At 43.4% G+C, this 22,193-nt stretch overlaps 2 protein-coding genes and 1 long non-coding RNA gene across 7 annotated transcripts in view; 2 read left to right on the forward strand and 1 right to left on the reverse strand.

Moving 5' to 3' along the window:
• nbr1b (NBR1 autophagy cargo receptor b) overlaps positions 1–22,193 on the forward strand; it is a 184,892-nt gene that overhangs the window by 78,387 nt on the left and 84,312 nt on the right. For all 5 annotated transcript variants that reach the window (XM_055005231.1, XM_055005227.1, XM_055005228.1 and 2 more), the window contains 3 exons: positions 11,880–12,065; positions 12,264–12,380; positions 18,371–18,446. In XM_055005231.1, coding sequence (XP_054861206.1) covers positions 11,880–12,065; positions 12,264–12,380; positions 18,371–18,446 — 379 coding nt within the window. The remainder of the gene's footprint in view (positions 1–11,879; positions 12,066–12,263; positions 12,381–18,370; positions 18,447–22,193) is intronic.
• Positions 13–9,546, forward strand: LOC118471007 (uncharacterized). Its single transcript, XM_055005226.1, has 3 exons — positions 13–1,287; positions 1,858–8,683; positions 9,255–9,546. Exon 2 carries the CDS (start codon positions 2,234–2,236, stop codon positions 8,360–8,362), a length of 6,129 nt encoding a protein of 2,042 aa, XP_054861201.1. The 5' UTR covers positions 13–1,287; positions 1,858–2,233; the 3' UTR covers positions 8,363–8,683; positions 9,255–9,546.
• On the reverse strand, positions 20,036–21,296 carry LOC111579439 (uncharacterized). The gene is made up of 6 exons (XR_002747071.3): positions 21,148–21,296; positions 20,897–21,028; positions 20,700–20,774; positions 20,424–20,490; positions 20,270–20,306; positions 20,036–20,128 (listed from the first exon to the last, which is right to left on the reverse strand). It is a non-coding gene; the product is annotated as an uncharacterized LOC111579439 (long non-coding RNA).

Consider the following 22,193-nt stretch of genomic DNA (forward strand, 5'->3'; position numbering starts at 1 on the left):
ACAGGTCGCCAGTCTGTCGCAGGGCTACATATACAGACAAACAATCACTCTCACATTCACACCTACGGCCAATTTAGCATAATCAATTAACCTCAGCATATTTTTGGACTGTGGGAGGAAGCCGGAGTACCCGGAGAAAACCCACACATGCACAGGGAGAACATGCAAACTCCATGCAGAAAGATCCCGGGAAAGCCAGGACGCGAACCAGGGATCTTCTCGCTGCAAGGCGAAAGTGCTAACCACTACGCCACTGTGCAGCCCGCCGCTCCTTCAAATTTCTTTTTTTTTTTTTTTTGTTAGTGTCGCAAATACACCACCGCCACGTCTCCATCTTCACAGCAGAGTTCTGCACTGTGCTGGGTACTCGTGAGTACGAAGCTAAACTACAGATAACTATCTTGCTCAGTATCTACTCTTTCATACGTTGGGCTATACAACGTTGATGTTGCCAGAGCGCGGCCTTGAAAGTGACATCACGTCAAGCACCCAGGCACCAGGTCAGAGAGTCAGAGGAGTGATGTCTTGGAAAACAGGGCAGCGACTTACCGGAGAAAAATTATTAGCTTAAGATAACTCATAATAGATTTTACAAGTTCAATTCACAAAATATAGGTGTCCAGCTAACATTACGTAACATACTGGTAGCTTCAGTTAATTGGGCCCGGTGCCAACTCAGTGGTCACTAACGTGAGTAAACTAATTAATAGCATTAAGCTAATATGTACACTCCATGATGTAACTGCTGACTGCGTCTTCAGATGAGTTTGTTCAAATTTTTTTACATTTATTTTTACATTCAGCCTTTGAAAAGCCATTTTCAACTGGCCATTCAATAAATAGGTTGTACAAGTAAAATCTGCAGTCAAGTGTCATTTGTTTACGTGTCACGGCTCCCCGGAGAGCCTGCCGCAGCTGCTGAAAAAAATCCTAGAGGAAACACTGACATCAGGACACTGTCAGGAGTCATTTCACACAGGTAGCAGACAATGCATTGATTCATATAGATAGAATCAGCGCATTCCTGCTCAGCTCTTTATTTTGTGTTAGAGGTTTTTATTGTTGTCAAGTCAAACTGGAAGAAGCATTTACATAGGTGCTCAGCTGGGGCGGAACCAATCTGCGGCTGCAGGTTGGTTACCGGCAGCATAAAATGGGACACACGCAGCACTGAGAGGGAAGGAGAATGAATGACCTCGCTCAAACAAAGTGGCTGTGAGCACAAGGATTTGCGGCAAACTGACTGTGCAGGACCTGCTTCATCTACGGAAATCCGGGTGGCGGCCGGTAAGAGCAGAACTGTGGACCTAGGAGACTGTGTGGCCTGCCGATGTGAGCTGCTGTAAAAATGTGTTAGCAATAGCATTAGCCACTGAGACCGGCGTCGGCCACGAGCAGCTGGTTGTTAATTTTCCTATGTCCGTATGCCATTTATTACTGTGTGTTTGAAATTGCTCAGTTGAAAATAAGACTGCAGGCTAATTGGTGCTAATTAGAGGGTTTCCAGCTAAGGTTAAAAAACCAGTTAATTCATTCTGTTTGTAACGGTGGGTTTGTACTATGCACTTTATTTTATTTGGTTATTTATTGGATCTGGAACAGAATGCACTTTAAAAAGTCACTTTATGCACTTTAAATAATTTTAAGAATATGAGTTAAGAAGTATTTATAAAAAAAAAAAAGGTCTGATAGAAATGTTAAGAGCAAAATTTGTTAAAATGTGATTGAAATCAACTCTTTAAAATGCAGGTAAAATGAGTGGCATTTATTAGTGAGATAGAATTGTACGAGGGGAATGGCTGTTATTATCTGCTGAATGCAATATTGTGAACATTGTTCTTTTGTGTTTGTTTAAAGGTTTTTCACCTAAACCTATCAACCAACCCTATCGACTAAACCTTTCAACCAAACCTGTCACCAAAGTTGCCATCGTTGTATTTTATGACCTTGGAACTATTGCAAAATAAAAGAGGAGGAAAAGAAAGCAACTGTCTGATTCATGAGTGGAGCCCAGCTCATAACCCGAGTAGATGAACATCCTTTTTCAAGTGGGGAAACTGCACACTTACCCTCAGGAAATCATCAATGATAGTCACGTGTCATTGAAATTGGGGGAACACTTGACAGTGAAAAACCGCTGCAGTAGCGCAGTACTGAAGATCCAGGAAGCGAGAACTGAGGTCCAACCTGGAATCCTGAAAAGGATAACCTAAAGCGTATTAAGGTGCCTTTTATGACTTCATTGGAGAAAAAAAAAATTGAACTGGAAATAAGCATGGCTGGTCAAGAACTCAAATCAATTGAGCAGCTCAAGGTGGAGAGGACTACAGCAAAAAGACTGTTTTCTCGTGTTGTTAACAGCATTACAAGGACCTACAGAGACATGTCTGAAGAGGAGCTCAGAGACAGTTTCAATAAACTCACAATAGAGGCAGAGAAAGTCATGGAATCCAATGATGATGTGGAGGCCGGGCTTATCGCAGAGCTAGAGGCGGCATCTGACACAAGTGGAGGAGCTGTATTAACTGAGCAGCAGAGAGCCGACATAGAAAAGACTGTGAAAGAATGTGAGATGAAACTCAAGGAGGTCAAAGCGCTCATCCAGGAGACTTTGTGGGCTAACTTTGGGAATGCTGAACTACCCACTGCGATACAGGCAGCTGAGGCTGCGTGTCATCTCGCTGCTGCGACACGACCTGATGGGAATGAGGAAGCATATGATTTTAGACTCACTCACCTGCAGGAGCTAGTGAAGACTGCAAAGGAGGTCTATAGCCGGTGGAAACGTTGGGTTCCCCCAGACGAGCAGCAGGCTTTCCAGAGTTGCTTAAGGGAGCTGGAACTCTCTGTCCCAAAATTAGTGTCCAGAAAGGCCGATTTCATCCATGCAAGGGTTAAAGACGAGGCTGAACGACAGACCCAGAGCAGCAGTGCTTTCAGTTATCCAGTGCCAACCATCCGGTTAAGACCTGTGGCCCTTCCCAGGTTTGCAGGGAACCGGCGCGATTTCCATAAGTGGAGAAGGGACTGGGAAGCACTGCAGAACCAAGGTGAACCCACTGGCTCAAAAGAAGTGAAAAAGTTCCAATTACTGGACAGTATTGAGGATAAGATCATAAGAGACCTTCGGCTCACATCCTACAGCACAGCTGATGACATCTTTCGTGTCCTGGAGAATCGCTTTGGCAACCAAACATCAATTGCTATTGAAGTTGTGGAAGACCTACAGAAGATGCCAGCTGTGAAAGGTCATCAGCCACGGAAAATAGTGGAATTAATTCAAGCTGTGGAAAAGGCACTTCAGGATCTGAGTGACCTAGGAGAAACAGGTGCCATTAAAAACCCACTGGTGACAAAATCCATTGAAAGCAAACTTCCAGAACACCTCAAGAAGGAATGGCTGGTTTATGCTGCTGACAGGAGGAATGCTGTGACACCAGAGAAGCGCTTCGATAGTCTCTTAACATTCCTCAAAGAACAGGAAAGCATATATGAGCAACTCGAGCAGCTGAGGGAGGAAGAACCAGGTAAAAAAGAAACTAGGATTGAACCAAGACATGCCAGAACCAGATCTACAAAAGCAGACAACGACCATCTAGTTTGTGTAGTCTGTGGTGATGGAAAGCACAAAAGAAGGCTCTACTTTTGCAAGCAGTTTCGAGCACTAAAGCTAATGGATAAAAAAGCTGCAGTAAGGAGGCTGGGAGCATGCAAAAAATGTCTCGAGGTTCATGATGACAGTTCATTCTGCAAGCCTACTTACCTGTGTAAAAACCCCGACTGCAAGAATGAACATGTTCCAGAGCATCACTACTACCTGTGTCCTAATGCTGAGACAAAGAAAAGGGGTACATGCCATAAAAAGAGCAGCTTCGGTTCAGATGAAGACAAAGGCCGGAGAAAGTACACAAAGGATCAAGAGGAGTTCTTAAGAAAACTCTCACCAGAGCTGGTAGAACAGTGCCGAGAAGTGTTCTCTAATACTGCATCTAGAGCTTTCAACACTGTAAAAAATCGACCAAGCTTACTCATGGATAGTGGAATGCAGGAGCTTCCAGTAATCATGATGCTTCTAGAGGTCACTGCAAATGCTGGACAGAAAATTGGGACATTAATTGACTTGGCTTCTGACACCAATTACATAACCCATAAGGCTGCAAGCGGGTTGAACCTCAGAAGTGAAGAAATCACCCTTATCGTTCATGGAGTTGGAGGGATGAAGGTTCACGTAGAGACGAAGCGGTACCTTCTAAAGATTCGAGTTAAAACTGCCAAAGGCACTCTGAAGTCTCATCAGTTGGTTTGTTATGGACTGGACAACATTGCAGATGTTCACAGGCATGTGACACCAAAACAGCTGCAGAGGTTCTTTCCAGATGTACCTCTTGAGGAACTGGTGAGGCCTAAAGAAATACAGCTACTCATCAGCCACAGGGAAGGCCAGCTAGCACCTCAGAGAATAAAAGCTGTTGGAGATCTCGTGTTGTGGGACAGACCACTTGGCAAGACAGTTGGAGGTTCTCATCCTGAGCTCTTTGAGGGACTTATCTTGTCAGCCCGTCTTTCCAATACACACTTTGCAAGATCCATGAGGACAGCTGCTGCAAAATATGAGGAAGTCATTACCACTGTCCAAGGTCAGCTTTCACCCAGCAAACAAGCTGCTGTAAAGTTCCATGAGTCAAGTACATCGGCCACCAAGCGGGGCGACTTCTTGGAATGGTGGAGGTGGGATAGTATTGGAGCAGCATGTGAACCTAAATGTGGAGGCTGTCGCTGTGGAAACTGCCAGCCAGGTGGCAAAGAAATGTCTCTTGCTGAGGAGAGAGAGCTTGAGATAATAAGACAAGGCCTCACATATGTCATAGAGGACAGCCACAGCAAAGAACCACATTGGCACACAAAGTATCCCTGGTTAGAGGATCCAGGATCCCTGCCAAATAACAGAACAGCAGTGGAAGCTACATTTCTCAGGACAGAGAGGCAGCTATCCAAAGAACCTGAATGGAAGGGAGCCTACGCCGCACAAGTGCACGACATGGTGAATAGAAAAGCTGCGGTTAAACTGTCCAGAGGGAGGATTATCGATTGGAATGGACCAGTTTGGTACGTGAGCCACCTAATTGCTCCTAACCCTCACTCTGTTACTACCCCAGTGAGACTTGTATGGAACAGCAGTCAAAAGTTCAGAGGTATAAGCATGAACGATCTACTGATGAAAGGTCCAGATGTCCTCAATCAGATTCGAGCAGTCCTCCTTAGATTCAGAAGCGGAGTTTACGCTGCTCTAGGAGATATAAAGAAAATGTACAACTCAGTCTGGTTGGAGGAACGAGAAGTACATCTACACAGATTTCTTTGGCGAGACTCAGAAGAGGAAGAGCTTGGGGAATATGCCATCACGAGAGTAAACATTGGAGATAAGCCTGCAGGTTGCATCGCACAGCTAGCAATGCGTGAGACTGCTAACCTTCCTTCTTTCACCCATCTTAAGGAAGAGCAGCAGGTACTCCAGAATGACAGCTACGTTGATGATATTCTCACATCCCACAACAACCTCAACCAGCTGAAAGCCATCATAGCAAATGTGGAACAGATCCTTAAAGCTGGAGGTTTTGAACTCAAGCCATGGGTCCTATCTGGTCAAAGTGGGAGGAAGGAGTGCAGAGATGAGCAGGAGAAATGCCAGGTGAAAACTATGGTCTTACCAAACCAAATGAGTAGTGATGATAATAAAGCACTTGGACTGGGCTACATAGTGGAAGAGGATAAACTCCATGTCATGGTTGGGATCAATTTCTCCAAAAGAAAGAAGAAAATGCGACTTGGACAGGATCTATCCCATGAACAGATAAGAGCCCACACCCCAAATCCTCTGACACGTAGAGACCTTCTCAGCCAAGTATCGGGACTTTATGACCCTGTGGGCCTAGTGACTCCTGTGAAACAGAAGGGAGCTATAATGGTACGCAGAGCCTTCCAAGAGGCGAGAAATGGAAACTGTCAAGTCAAAGACACATGGGACATGCCACTTTCAGATTGCCTCAGGGAGGACGCAATGCAGCTCTTCGAGGAGTATGTTCAGCTTGGTCAAGTCACATTCACCAGAGCACTGACTCCCCCACATCACCGAAACAAACCTCTAGCAATCACATTTTCAGATGGAAGTGAGCAAGCTTATGGAGCAGTGATGTATTTAAGGTGGGACTCAGACCAAGGCCCAGTCATCAGACTAGTTGAGTCCAAAGCCAAACTAACTCCCTTGGACCACAAAGGTGATGCTGTAAAAGCAGAGATGTGTGGAGCGGTGTTTGCTTCACGTTTGAAGAAGTACTTTGAGCTTCACAGCTGGATCCAAGTGGAGAGGTGGTACCATCTTGTGGATAGCCAAACAGTACTTGGTGCAGTGCAACGAGAAAGCTATGGCTATCAAACATTCTTTGCAAATAGAATTGGAGAAATCCAAAGCTGCACAAAGACTCAGGACTGGTGGTGGATTCCTGGTTCCAAAAACATTGCTGACATAATCACCAGAGGAGCCAGCCCTCAAAATCTGGATAAGAACTCAGAATGGCAAAATGGGCCTGAATTCTTGAGCTTGCCAGTAAATGAGTGGCCAATCAAATCAGCAAAAGAAATAGCAACTATTGCCAGAGAAAGCATTAATAGGTTGCAAAAGAAATCCTTTATCGCTGTGCTTGCAAGAATTGAAGGAGAGAAGCAGGAGCCAAACCAGACTGAACAAAGGAGACCTCCTGCTGGTTCAGCCATCCAGAGCCTCGTGGATGTCAAAAGGTTCAGTCTTCTAGTTCGATTGATTGGAACCATTGCATGGGTTTGGAGAGCTGCAAAGAAGTTTCTCGGACTGAAGCGAGTCCTAAACAACCCAAAGTGGGAGGCAGTCGCTCTAACAGGGGTCATCACATTGAGAGAAAGAGAGGATGCCCTAAGAGACGTTTTTCTTGCTGAGCAAATGGACGCAACCTTCCCAAGCACCTTAACAGACAGGCTGGTGGTATTTAAAGATCATATATCTGGGCTGTTGTTATGCGGTGGCAGAGTGCAGAGCTTTAAAGAGGATAAAGTTGGTGTTCCCATTCTTCCTTATGATGCCTGGGTGTCAACGTTACTAGCTCGAGAGGCTCACAATGAGAGTCATGATGGAGTGGCTGGAACTGTACTGAAAATGCGGAGGAAGGCATGGGTTGTAAGAGGACGGAGGATTGCTCAAAAGGTGGTTGACCGCTGCGTAAGCTGCAGGAAAGTGAAAGCAAGGCGTTGCCAGCAAGTAATGGGTGATCTGCCATCTGAAAGAACGGAACCTGCTGCCCCCTTTCAGTTTACAACAGTTGACCTCTTTGGACCATATCATGTGAGAGATGATGTCAAGAAAAGAGTGACAATCAAAGTTTGGGGTGTTATTTTTAGCTGCATGGCTAGCAGAGCCGTCCATACAGAGTTGGTCAATGCTCTATCGACTGAAAGCTTCCTGATGGCCTATCAAAGGTTTACCGCAATTCATGGACATCCAAGGAAAATCTGGTCAGATCCAGGGACCAATTTTATTGGAGCAAAGCCAGTTCTGGAGGAGATGTACAGATTCTTGGGTAGCCAGAACAAAGCAGCCCTTGAGGAGACAGCTGCCAGAAGTGGAACAGAGTGGATGTGGAAAATCCATCCAGCTGATTCTCCACATAGGAATGGTGCTGCAGAAGCTGCTGTGCGTCTTGTAAAGAAAGCGCTCTACAGTCTTGGAGGAGAACTTTCCCTGAGTTATAGTGAGTTCCAGACAGCTCTTTATATGGCAGCCAATCTGGTGAATGAGCGACCAATTGAAGCCATAGTACAGAGCCGGGAGGAGTGTATCCAGTATGTGACACCTAACAGCCTTCTGCTTGGCCGAGCTTCTCGAAGCGGAGACTGCAAAACATTCGACTTTGAAACCTACCCCTACAAAAAGTTGAGAGCAATGCAGTCAGAGGTAAACAAGTTCTGGAGGTACTGGAGCCAACTCGCTGGCCCCAACTTGTTTGTGAGGAGCAAGTGGCACACTACACACAGAAATGTCGCTGTTGGAGACATTGTCTGGTTAAGTGACCAAAATGCACTGAGGGGACAGTTCAGGCTTGGAAGAGTCATCAGCACCAACCCAGACAGTAAAGGTGTCGTGAGGGACGTCGATGTCAGGGTCTGTCCAAGCTATTGTGTTCCTGTGATAAAACCTGTTAAAAATGCAGTAAAGCCAAGAAATCCATCATCTGATGCAAACAAGGAGAAGTTCCAGGCAACGATCCTTTGCCGGGATGTCAGACGACTGGTTGTCTTACTACCTGTTGAGGAACAGATGAAGGATCTAGGTTAGATTATCATAAGTTGTGCATGCTTCAAATGGAAACCTTCAAGATTACCTTCAACGCTGCGATCTTCCAAGTATGACCACAGAAAGATCGAGTGGGAGGTGTCAAGTCAAACTGGAAGAAGCATTTACATAGGTGCTCAGCTGGGGCGGAACCAATCTGCGGCTGCAGGTTGGTTACCGGCAGCATAAAATGGGACACACGCAGCACTGAGAGGGAAGGAGAATGAATGACCTCGCTCAAACAAAGTGGCTGTGAGCACAAGGATTTGCGGCAAACTGACTGTGCAGGACCTGCTTCATCTACGGAAATCCGGGTGGCGGCCGGTAAGAGCAGAACTGTGGACCTAGGAGACTGTGTGGCCTGCCGATGTGAGCTGCTGTAAAAATGTGTTAGCAATAGCATTAGCCACTGAGACCGGCGTCGGCCACGAGCAGCTGGTTGTTAATTTTCCTATGTCCGTATGCCATTTATTACTGTGTGTTTGAAATTGCTCAGTTGAAAATAAGACTGCAGGCTAATTGGTGCTAATTAGAGGGTTTCCAGCTAAGGTTAAAAAACCAGTTAATTCATTCTGTTTGTAACGGTGGGTTTGTACTATGCACTTTATTTTATTTGGTTATTTATTGGATCTGGAACAGAATGCACTTTAAAAAGTCACTTTATGCACTTTAAATAATTTTAAGAATATGAGTTAAGAAGTATTTATAAAAAAAAAAAAAGGTCTGATAGAAATGTTAAGAGCAAAATTTGTTAAAATGTGATTGAAATCAACTCTTTAAAATGCAGGTAAAATGAGTGGCATTTATTAGTGAGATAGAATTGTACGAGGGGAATGGCTGTTATTATCTGCTGAATGCAATATTGTGAACATTGTTCTTTTGTGTTTGTTTAAAGGTTTTTCACCTAAACCTATCAACCAACCCTATCGACTAAACCTTTCAACCAAACCTGTCACCAAAGTTGCCATCGTTGTATTTTATGACCTTGGAACTATTGCAAAATAAAAGAGGAGGAAAAGAAAGCAACTGTCTGATTCATGAGTGGAGCCCAGCTCATAACCCGAGTAGATGAACATCCTTTTTCAAGTGGGGAAACTGCACACTTACCCTCAGGAAATCATCAATGATAGTCACGTGTCATTGAAATTGGGGGAACACTTGACAATTGTGTAGGATAACCATTATATTGTATTGATGAGTCTTATCATCAGAAGTTGTAAACTCTGATTTCATTGACCTCCAGTTCTCAAACAAAGAAATACATGGTAAAACCGGTGATAATCATACAAAAACATTTTTTTAACTAATGCTACAAACAAACAATCAGACAATAATGATGCAGCAAACAACAAGCAGTGAATGGTTGAATACAGGTAGACTAATTACTCTGCCAAGGAATGGCGGAGCTATGTGACAATAGGTATACGTTTGTCTGTTTGTCAGCAACATTACTCAAAAATGGGCTAATGGATTTGGATGACATTTTCAGGGAAAATAAGAAATGACACAAGGATGAAGTGATTCGATTTTGGCAGTGATGGGACTTATAGTCTGGATGCATGAATTTGTTAAAGATTTCTGTTAGGGATGTCCGATATTGGCTTTTTTTGCAAATAATCGATATTGTCCAACTCTCAATTTCCGATATCGATCGATACCAATACATGTGGGCTTGGAAATAATTCCAAACCATAGACATATTGTCAGTCAGGCACAGCAAGCTTGTTACTCCTGCCACACTTGCAGGGCTTAAAGTAAAAAATAATCCTGAGCCTGAACTTTTTTGCTTTTTGGGGAGGGTAACTAGCTAACATAAGGTCAGCCGATATTATCGGACATCCCTAATTTCTGTATCATTGCGAAAGAGCAGAACGGTGTCACTCTAACTATGATTACAAATGAACACTATGTCAACTGCCTGTTGAGGGTTACATGATTGCAATCCTTCTACAAATCCACTGCTGCAGACTTATCAGGACTTATCTGTCGGAAATGATACAAGGAACAATTAATTAAATTATGGGGATGTTTCCGAGTTGCATCAATAGCCATCGCCCACTACGTATTTAGGTCACACAATTCGGTATCCGTGCATAACGTACACATACTTGCATAACACACATCTGTGCTCGGCACAAGATCATTTTTTTTGTGGGTACATCTATAGTAAATGGCCACATTCTATGGAATGGAAATTACACAGCGCTTTCTGAGTGCTTTTCTTGTTCATTAACAGTGGTCTTCATTAGAAGCAGTTGGTAGAGCGATGATGAATTTAGAATCATGTTGGAATTAAGAAGCCATTTGTAATTTCTAAATTCTCTGATTTAGCAGACAGAAAGTGATACTTGCATATTGATGCTCCAGGATCAATGTGCAATGTCAGTGGGAGAAAGAGAACTGCCGCCAGATGTGTCTTTGTGAAGATCTGCTGGTTGGCTTGGTTAAGAATGCATCGACATGACAGCACTTCTGCATATTTGCATTGAAAAAATGCATAAAAGTTCATAGTTCCAAAGAAAAGTTCGTTAAATAGTAGAAAGAGCCCTAAATTATGTAAAACAAATTGTATTTTGGTGACTTTATTTTCTCCCGTATGACCAGTGCATTTCACACTGTGTCTAAAAGCCTCAGTAATACAGCACAGGTCAGACTTATTTTGGGGAGCACAGATGATAGCATATTAGCAATGGTAATGGTAGCAGTCATAGTCAAAAACTAGTAATCATTATTGTAGCTTTAAAGAGGAAACAATCAAAGCTATCTTTGCTATGGTGAATGCAACAACACCCCAAAGGTGATTGTAAACAGGCTGTTTGTCATCCATCACTGTGACAGCAAGCAAACTTACCTGGTACTTACCCTCTTGTAGACACACACACAGAGAGCTACAGACACCAAGGATGTGTATTTGCTTTGATTATTACTCTCTAGTTTGCTTGTAGTGTGTTTAGAGGACGAATTCCATATATGCGAATGGATAGTTATCTGCGTATACCATGCATGCACACTATGAATCAAATCAAAGCCATTTTGGTTTTGGTTGGTGCAACTTGCGACATCAATCTTCTGATGACAATATTTGACAAAAAAATCACTGGAACTCTGACAGACCCTCACATATGCTGCTAGTCTTAAACTGAAATAATGAGTGGAATAGCCATGCTGTTTCACAAAGCAAGAGATGAATAATAGAAAATCTGAATGTATTTTACCACACTTCTTGGCAAGAGAGATGGATTATACATTTTATGAACAGGCATAAGAGAGAAAGCTAGTATTGTTACATTGCTGCAACATTCGGTAAAACACAAAGTTTTATTTTGGTAACTTATTAATTAAGATTATTTTTGTTCATAGCAAACAGCCATGAAATTGATGCCATTCAAGTTTGTTGTCATATTTCCGCTCAGATACAATTTAGCTTTGAGTAATATATTTTTGTCCCTTTTGCATTTGTGCATACATTTTTGGTCTTGTAAAGACCTCTGTTGTGTGTTTTCTGTTTGTGTGTGTCTAGATCGGCATAGTGAGCGTAGCACTGTGTGCTCCCGTTGTGGAGGGTTCCTATACCTCTCACTGGCGTCTGGCCCATGCTGGAGAGCAGTTTGGACCACGAGTGTGGTGTAGCATCATGGTCGACCCTCTGGCCCCAGCACCCATGATGGCTGATGGGATACTTGTGTCACCCTGTGTCACACCTCAGGTAGTGCAAATAACTGGATATATTAAAGCAGGACTCCTTCAAAATTGCATCTTCGTATTTCTAAAATAAAGTGTGAAAAATAAAGGCATTTATTTGCACAACTGTGTAAACACAAAGATGAATAAATACACACATATTTTGAGTCATGATGTAAATTTGTGTGTGTAGCTGTCTAAAATGATTTGTGTTTACCTGCAGGGCAAGAACCCACTTGTGAAGGATGGAAAAGTCTCTAGTGCTTCTAGAGAGCCACCTTTATTGTCAGTGGACCAAGAAGAATACTACATCCCCTCCGTAGACCTGTTGACAGCGCAGGTAATGTAATCTGTAGTCATTACACTGCTGTGTTCTACTGCAACTGCTTGACTTCATCCAGACTTTTCTCCCTGCACTGATACATTAAAATTTTAATTGCCACTTCCTAGTACCAATCCAATAAAACTCTCTACAAAGTATGATCAGCCTAACAAATTCAAACTCGGGGATAAATGTAATCTAAATTAACCAAAGGGCAGAACGTGGGGATAGTACTACTAATAATAAAATAATAGTAATAAGTAGCTTAGTCTAACCAGGTTACTCATGGGGCAGCTGTAAACCAAATGACTGAGCAATTAGCGGAAGGGATCTGTACATCTGAGAGCAGAGTGTGGCTGTATGTGGAATGGTCGGCTGGAGGCGACCCAGGAAGATGTGCGTCTCATGCCAATGTGCAGCAGGGAACAGAGTAGTTGACTCGATTGTAACCCAGGATGAGCAGGCAGGTCACAGGGCAAGAGACCAGTCGGGAAACTGGAGACATAGCACAAACTGTTCACTGTTCTTATCATCTGATTACCCTGCCACTGAGGGTGCACTTCAGTGTTTCCTGTTTTTCATGCTTCTGGCTTCTAAATCTCCAGTGTACTGCTTCAGACAGGTGACCAGGACTGTAAGCCTTTGCTTAGCATTCTCCAGTGCCTCAGGTATGGACAGCTTGTTCATCCTTTTTTCATCACACCTTTCTGTAGTTCTGATAGCTGGCTAACTTCCTTACTTGTTGCCTTGATCTTGGCCTCCAGCCGCCTTCTTCATTAAGGATACTGCTTCTAATGGCGTGTGGTGTTGTTCTTGTAGCCAAGCATCTCCAGGATTGATGTTGTGTATATCAGTGATAATCACTGTGAGAAACAGACATACCGAGTGCGCCTGTGTGAGAACGGCTGCACGTCTGTCTGCTCGGTTGTGTGTTGGTGCTTATTTTTTGATTTCTCTGATTTCTACTAATGCAGAACAGCATTAAGAGACTCGTATATTCGAACGCAGAGTTACTGGCACTGAAAAACAATGTTAAGGCTGGTATACGCCATCTGATTCCACCAGAACTAAGGCGGAAATACCGGGGATGCTGAGCCAGTCGTAAACACAAGGCAAAAATGAAGGCTAGAATCTCCAATCAGAGGCTTTTTAAACCACCTATCCCTTCCGTTGTCATGGGGAATGTTAATACATTGATGAACAAGATGGATGAGCTTACCATGCTGATTGTGAGCCAACGGAGCTACACCGAGGCTAGTCTGCTTATCTTCATGGAGACGTGGCTAACTAGCTACGTACCGGATGCTACAGTGGACCTACCCGGCTTTTCCGTCGTACGAGCAGATCGGGACCCCGATGCCAGTGGGAAGAGCTTCTGTATGCTAACCAGCGATGGTGCCATCCTAACCATCAGACTGTTATAACTGTGATATGCAGCCAGGATTTGGAGCTACTGGCTGTTAGCATCAGACCGTACTAAGTACCATGTGAGTTCTCACATGTCATCGCGCTCTGTGTTTACTTTCCTCCAAGGGTGGACGCAGAGGCGGCGTGTGAGTCCATTTACAACATCACTACGGCTCTTCAGTCCAAGCGTCTTGATGCATTTTTTCTCATTTCTGGTGATTTTAACCACGTTACCTTGGACACTACTCTTGCTTCCTTTCACCAGTATGTCAGCTATCACACAAGGAAAAATAGGACAATAGACCTGTTGTATGCAAATATTAATGATGCATACTCAGTCTCACCAATTCCTCCTCCTGGTAAATCTGATCATAACCTGGTCCACCTGAAGCCCACATACACTCCACTTGTGAAGAGGCAAATTGAAACAACTAGGCAGATCAGGAGGTGGTCTCCTGAAGCTGAGGATGCACTCAGAGACTGCTTTGCCACAACAGACTGGAGTGTATTGGTGAATTCATATGAGGAAGACCTTGAGGGGGCAGTGGGGTGCTTGACTGACTATTTGAACTATTGTGTGGACCAAGTGGTGCCTGTTAAAACAGTGAAGTGTTTTGCAACCATCAAACCATGGATTACTTCTGAGGTGAAGAAAGTCCTGAATAAGAAGAAGAGGGCGTTTGAGAGCAAAAACGGTGAGGTGTTGAGATGTGCAGAAGGAGGTGAAGATCTGCCTAAAGGGGGCACATGAGGCATACAGCAAGAAGCTGGAGAAGCAGCTCAGTAACAACAGCATGCGGGAGGTCTGGAATGGTATGAAAACCATTACAGGCTGTAGCGGCAAGGGTAGTGTGGGTTGTCTGGATCTACAGAAAGCCGAGGAGTTGAACACTTTTTTTAATCGTTTCAGTTCCCCCATGACCACTGGCTCCACCCCACATCCCTCCTCTGCTCCTCCTGACCATCACCATCCTGCTCCTCCTGCACATGGCTCTCTTTCGCTCTCACGTACGCTCACCACTCCACCTCGACTCCATCGCTTCCCACTATTACAGCAGTCCAGGTGACAACTGAGTTGCTACATCTAGGAAAGCTGCAGGTCCGGACCAAGTCTGTCCACGGCTCTTGAGGGCTTGTGCTGCAGAGCTTGGAGGACCTCTACAGCAGGTCTATAACCTGAGTCTGCGGCTGGGGCGAGTACCTTCACTGTGGAAAACATCTTGCATTGTTCCAGTTCCAAAGAAGGGTCGTCCTCGGGAGCTGAATTACTACAGGCCAGTTGCGCTTACATCGCACGTGATGAAGACACTGGAACGTCTGGTCCTGCAATTCATGCGACCTCAGGTGCAGGTGGTGAGGGACCCCCTCTAATTCACCTATCAGGAAAAGGTGGGGGTTGAAGATGCTGTCCTCTACCTTTTACACCATGCCCTTGCATACCTGGATGTTTGGGGGTGCATGGTGAGGATGCTATTCTTCGACTTCTCCAGTGCTTTTAATACGATTCATCCCAGACTTCTCCAGGAGAAACTTAACATCATGGCTGTGGACCCCTACCTTGTTAACTGGATTACGGACTACTTGACCAACAGGTCACAGTTTGTTCGAGTCAGGGGGGGCAGGTCCTCAACACTGACCTGCAGCATTGGAGCACCTCAGGGTACGGTGCTGTCGCCCTTCCTCTTCACCCTCTACACTTCAAACTTTCAGTACAACTCAGATACATGCCACATGCAGAAGTTCTCTGATGACGCTGCAATTATGGTGTGTATCGGGGGGGAGAAGAGGGTGAATATAGGGACCTGGTGGAAGACTTTGTGGGGTGGTGTCAACGGAACAACCTTCAGCTGAACACCGCTAAAACAAAGAAGGTGGTGCTGGACTTTCACCGGGCACCCCCCCATCTCTGCAGCCCATTGGAATTAATGGATTGGCTGTTGAGATGGTTTCCACCTACAGGTACTTGGGGCTGCAGCTGGACAACAAACTGAGCTGGTCAGCAAACATGGACTCTGTGTACAAGAAGGGGCAGAGCAGAATGTACTTTCTTAGAAGGCTGTCTTCATTCAGGGTCTGTTCTAAGATATTGTACATGTTCTATCAATCTATTGTGTCCAGTGTCCTCTTTTATGCTTTTGTGTGCTGAGGGGGCAGCGCTAAGAAGGACATCCAGACGCTGAACAGGCTAATATATAAAGCTTGCTCTGTGGTTGGACTGAGTCTGGACTCTGTGGAGAAGGTGGTGGAGCAGAGGACGCTCTCTAAAATCAGGGCCATCCTGTCCAATCAGAGCCACCCCCTGAATTCGGTTTTCTCCCATCAGAGGAGCACCATGAGCTCCAGACTCCTGTCACTGGGATGCTCCACTGAGAGACTGAAGACCTCTATTGTCCCGCATGCCATCAGGCTGTATAATGCAGCCATTTCAGGAAGGAGCAGGAGAGGAGCGCTGGAGATGTCCTGAGCATTGTTTTGCTGTGTCTTGATAACTTGCACATTTCAGTGTTGTATTAATTATTTATTTATTTATTGCATTTTTTTAATGTGTACTCTATCTTTTATCCTTGTTCTGTGTCTGTGTGGATGTGTGGATGTGTCATACCTCCAGAGGAGGTATGAGACTCACGTTCATACTGTAAGCAAATGAATGTGGCACCATTTGCTCCTGTGAATTACCAATGATGATGTTGATTACAACAGGCTCCTGCTGTAATTTTCTTTTGTGACAGTAATGGTGGTTCTTCCTTCGAATGGGAGGGTTTCCTTGTTTTGTGTAGTGTCCAAGATGGCAATTTTATGTTGGGTTTAGGCCAAGAACCAAAACAAAAGGGGGCTTGTTACCTGGTTTGACCTCTCCCTTGGCATTCCAAAGAAGGCCAAGCTGTGTCCGCTACAGTTCTAATCATGTTGCCCTAGTTCCCCAACACCTGATAGGAACCTTGTTGACCCGAGGATGTCCGAGCCAGTATGGCTCCTTTATTTATTGTCCAGCTCATGTGGCAGGCTTGATAGCTTTAAAGACCTTGCCTAAGGGCCCACACTGGACTTGCCACACCCCTGACCAGAATACAGACCCCTGATTTCCATCAAGTGGGAGCCAGGATGGCAGGTCAGGGGGGTACATTTCCATGGCGAGTGCTGAGGAACCAGGGCAACCTGATGGCAAATGGGCTACTGGAACAAGGCTGATGGAATGCTACCAGAGAAATAACCCAAGAGAGAGGGCTACATGAAGAGGATATGGGATAACTTGTCAAAGCACGTTGTGAACATTCTTCTGAAAGGTGCTATACAAATGAAATTTTTTATTATTATTGTTATAACTGGGTTCTTCGAAACCAGACTTCAACATTAACTATGAAACAGCTGCTAGCCCAATATATTCCAACAACCACAAACAGCAACTGCTCTCACAACTAGAGACTGACGAGGTACAACAATGATGCTACGGCAAGGGGGACCAAGGATGGCAGGTGAGAGGGGAGTTATATCCATCCTCCCCACAAAACAGAGACTGGGTACCAAGCCCCAGGAAGCACAAGGACTCTGAATACAAGGGCTGCTGACCTGAGAATGAAGATAATGAACCTGCTGGAAAGCTGGGACTTCCTGAGCTGATTACCATGGCTGAGTGATAAGTGCCCTCTGCTGGAAGATGTGCATGCAAAGCTATAAATTATTCTTACTGGATACCATCACCAAGACTAACCAACTGATGTACAAAACAGCAACATTGATCCAAGAGATACTCGGCTATAGCATGAATGCCATGAATAACAAAGAGCAATGATCCCTATGAAGGAGGAGGCTAGAGACCAAGATCAAGGAGGCCTGGAGAGAAGTTAGTCGACTCACAGTTTCAGAAAGGTGTGAGGAAGAAAGGACTTCCCGGGAAGCACTGCCAGCTGTCCTACCAGAGGCACAAGAGACTGACAAGCAAAGACTCATAGCTCTGGCTACCCCACCTAAAGAGATACACTAGAGAAGTAGAAGCCAGGAGAATAAACAGGGTGTTCTACAACATCTACTTTTTTGCCCATGGCGATGCAAAACATGCTTGACTATGAACAGTGACATCTGTGTTCAACTTCTAATTGATTGCTTTTTCAGATCTTTGCTGAGCTCTTCAGACTTTGCCACTGTAGTGTTTGTGGCCGAGTCTAATGAGTGTATCAAATGGGCTTTATTTAAGTTGGCTCAGAGAAGTCACCAGCTCATCATAATCATAATCACTCATGAGAAGTTTGTTTTTCACCCAACAGATTTAGTTATATTTTCAGAAGACCTATAATAGATCAATGAAATATGATGTGTAATAAAAGAAAAGTTCAAATCCTAATACTGTTGAAACTGAAACCAGAGAATGTTTGGGATATTTCTTTAACAGTTACTTAAAATCTCTACTGATGTGGTTTTTGCCTCCATCATGTTGAGAATCTTGCAGAACAGAATAAAAGGACAGGATAGAAATAGAGGAGAAAAACTGAAACAGCAAAACATATCCTGACATTTTAATGTATGTACAAATGTGAAACACTGCCTCTTACAACTACCTTAATGCAGCACAAATTAATGTTCATGACTCATCTTTTGTCTGTCAGGATCTTCTGTCTTTCGAGCTGTTGGACATCAACATCGTCCAAGAGTTGGAGAATGTCCCAAACAACACCCCTACTGGTAAGAAGAGTTATTGTGGTTTGTGGTTGTTAGTGGTGGGGTCCGGATCATTGACTTCATGGACATGAGAATCTCGGTTATGAGACTTGGTGTTGTTTACCCTCCCAGAACTGCCAATATTCCATAGAGGCTGTGTCTTCTCCTTGCCCACTGAAATGAAATATATTAAAATGACCCACAGAAGAAGGTTTTTCTAAGAACCAAACAAAAATAAATATTACTCCATTAACAGAAAAAACATATTAAATGTGATTTACTACATTTTAGGTATTTTTGTCTAAATCTCTTTGAGTACAGCATTTGATAACTGGCCATTAAATTGGCATAGCTCAACATAAAATAATTGTTCATTTTGTGATGAAGGCACCAAATGTGCATGTGACCATCACAGATTTGGTGTATAGTCAAACTTTCCTCCCTCATTGGACCCATATGCAATAACATAAATAATCAGGTCCTAATGACCCTGAGAACTAGATAAAATACTGACAATTCTATGGAATTTACCAAAGAAAATAGTAATTTCAATATCAATACTATATACTGCAGTGAGTCAGTTAAAACAGTCCCTGTAGTATTAATGACATTTTTTTGAAAAGTATAGAAGTATGTAAGAAACATAACTATGCTTAAGAAGAATGGGATTTTTTTTATTGATAAATATGGCAGAACTACCTTGACTTTTTATTTTTTTCATGGCATCAAGCCAGACTGAAAACCAGTACACAAGGTACAAAAATGTGACTTTAGAGTTTCACAAAACATTTTGCTGCTTTGCAACTAGTCCTTTTAAAAATACATGGCACCCACGGTTTGTCTCTCAGCCCAGCTAGAACAAACTGCTGTCCAGCAGTTACACAAGGAATAGGTTGTTTGTCCCTGCTAAGATGCATGGTGAGGTGTTTACAACTGTTGCAGTGGATAATATTGACCATAGTTCTGGCTTACTTGCCTCAAAGGAATCCTTACATATCACAGACGTAGAATAGAATGTAGAATAGAATATAGAATATGCTTTATTGTCATTATACAGTGTATAACAAAATTGAAAACATTTCTTTCTTTAGCCCCTTTGCAAGACCATTAGGTAACTACAATATTGTTATTGCAGGAGGTTCTGCAAATGTGAAACACTGGGGCATTTGCCAAGCTATGACACAGAAATGCCACTGGTTGTCAGTAGCACCACAAAAACACCTTTACTACTTAGCACTATTACTAAGAAGAACTTGAAACATCAAGGAACAGTTGGCTAGAAAATGTGCAGAAGATTCTTGCATCTGATAAGGAAGAGAACTTTGAATCTTTACAGTATATCATGGCCTGCATACTGTGCAAGTTACCAGTCTGCTGGTGAAAAAAAAAAGTCATCTTCCCAAGTTCCCTACTCCCAGGGCTGGACTGGGACCAAAATACGGCCCTGGCATTTTTGGTCATGGCGGCCCACCATGATTATTTATACAATATGCCAAGGCATACGACATACCAGAGGATATATGTGCACATTGTATTGTTTCAAAAATTAAAATAAAACGCAGCAGCCTACGTGGAAGAGAGTAACCATGTTATAAAAAAAAAGATACACTCTATCACTTCTCACAGAGACTTTATTTAAAATTTTATTTCAAAGTGTCAAAATTACCAACTTGAATTAAAAGTGGAGCTCTTCACCAAAATGGAACCTTAAAGTATGAAGAGAGAGATTGAGAGAAAGATAGATAGAGAGATGCATAGATGATAAAGAAAAGAAAGAGAGCTGGAATCAGTTAAGGTATAGTTTTAATAATGTTTAGGTGAACAGAGAGATAATATTTTGTACTTACATATGCTGAGACAAAAGGCTGCATGGACCTTGCTGCTCTGATGAAGACAGAAAGCAGAGGTGACGTCAGATATGCTAGATTCATCTGATACTGTCTCTTCTAATTAAAACTGGAATTAAATATTATTAAAATAAGAACTGTTTAGTAAACTCACAATGATAGAAAAGGAAAACATGTAAACTCCACATCAGGGAAAGGTAGACCTTCACTCCAAATATGCCCTAAGTGGAGAGAAAGAGAGGCCAGATGGGTCAAGAGAATAGTGAGGATGAGACCAAAAAAATTACACTGACAGTATTGTTGTCTTTAAAATAATGCAATAATAGATGGTTGCATTCATTACAATCACTCTCTAAAAGTAGTAGGCTTAATGACCATCCAGGTGGATGTCAGCAAGAACACATAACAGTATACAGTATAGTAAACTTACAAATGTGAAGAATGCCTGTGAAGTCCACACCAATGAAAGGCACATCCCTGGAACATCCCTGGGGGACAGATCAGCCTTAAAGAGAAAGAGATTGGCAGACAAAAAAAGTAAGCGATACACACCAATTGCATTATAACAGGGCAAATGACTAAAATAAAGAAATAGAGCTAGACAACAGTCTGATATACTGTACATACCGGTGAAGAAAATGTTGATTAGCCATCCGATAATCCTCAAGAACGAATATGTAGCAAGGCAATGAAACTGAATGATTATGAACGAATGAACTTGAATGAATGAACTTGAACAACTCAAACAGCAGGGGCACCCTGAGAGAGGAGGAGAGGAGAGAGCAGAGAACAAAGCAATTATCACATTACTTTCTGTCAACAAATGTAATTAAATTCACTAATTGAACAAAATTTTATTTATATATCATAAATCTCACCTTACAAGAGTAGTTTCTTCATTAATTCAGTCTTCTCTGCAACTCTGTCAATCACTGTGTCAGTATCAAGGGACACAAGGACATCCTTTTCAGTGGCCATCAACATGAAGGCTTCCAGTTTGCTGGCGGACAGGCTACTCCTCAGTCTGTTTTTGATGTAGCGGAGGGTTGAAAATGACCGCTCACAGGCTACCTGAGTTACTGATAGGGTCAGCAAAAACTTGTATGCCAAACCAAGTAGAGGGTATGCATGAGTCAGCATGTTAAATCTGAGAAGGACTTTGTAGCAGCACAGGGGGCACTCTTTGCAAGAGGCACAGGTTTTGCTTATCATGTCCTCTTCTTGATCATCTGATTCCTCTTCAACTGCTCTAGTTGCATAGTCATCCAAGGGTGATTGTACCAGCCTGTCCCATTGCTGTGCCAAGTTTCTCAGTTCACTTTGTAGATTGGTAGCAGTTGCCCTGCTGTCATACACAACTAGGCACTTGCTGAGCCCTTCAAGTGCAGATTCAGGGAGAGCACTGGTGTGGATAAGGGGGAAGTTTCTAGGATGTAGGAGGGATAAATCTGCATACAGGGTGCCATGGGTGAAGAATCTTTTGTGCATGGCCTCAACCGCTGTATCGATAATCTGGTGGTGAACATTGATCTCATAGGCCTTTTCTGAATCACTGAGGCTTTCATCCTGGGCCATCTCTCCTGGCAAGACTTTCTTCCTCTTCACCCTTTTCTGAGGCAGTGCCGCCTCCACTTCCAAACCTAGTTCATCCTGCTCCTCTAGCTTTTCATTTGCCCAATGGACAAAACAGTCAGCTGCATCTTTGACGGCTGGGAAATCTCTTGCTATCTCTTTCAGTGAATCTTGTGTTGTGGTGACCATTCTATATGCTGAGAGGATGTCCATTCCTCCGGTCTGTAGGTATTTTGATAGTGGTGAGGTGATCTCAAATATCCGGAGAAATAACTGAGCTGTCAGCACAGTCTCATATCGGAGTAAGCCATCTCGGTATCCTCTAGCTTTGTTTCGTGCATTTGATGCAAGT

Source organism: Amphiprion ocellaris, chromosome 19 (genome assembly GCF_022539595.1).
Source record: "Amphiprion ocellaris isolate individual 3 ecotype Okinawa chromosome 19, ASM2253959v1, whole genome shotgun sequence".
Lineage (NCBI taxonomy): Eukaryota > Metazoa > Chordata > Actinopteri > Pomacentridae > Amphiprion > Amphiprion ocellaris.

Bases quoted from the DNA above. Each gene is read 5' to 3' on its own strand.
- LOC118471007 (XM_055005226.1), top strand. From the start codon at position 2,234: ATGACTTCATTGGAGAAAAAAAAAATTGAACTGGAAATAAGCATGGCT.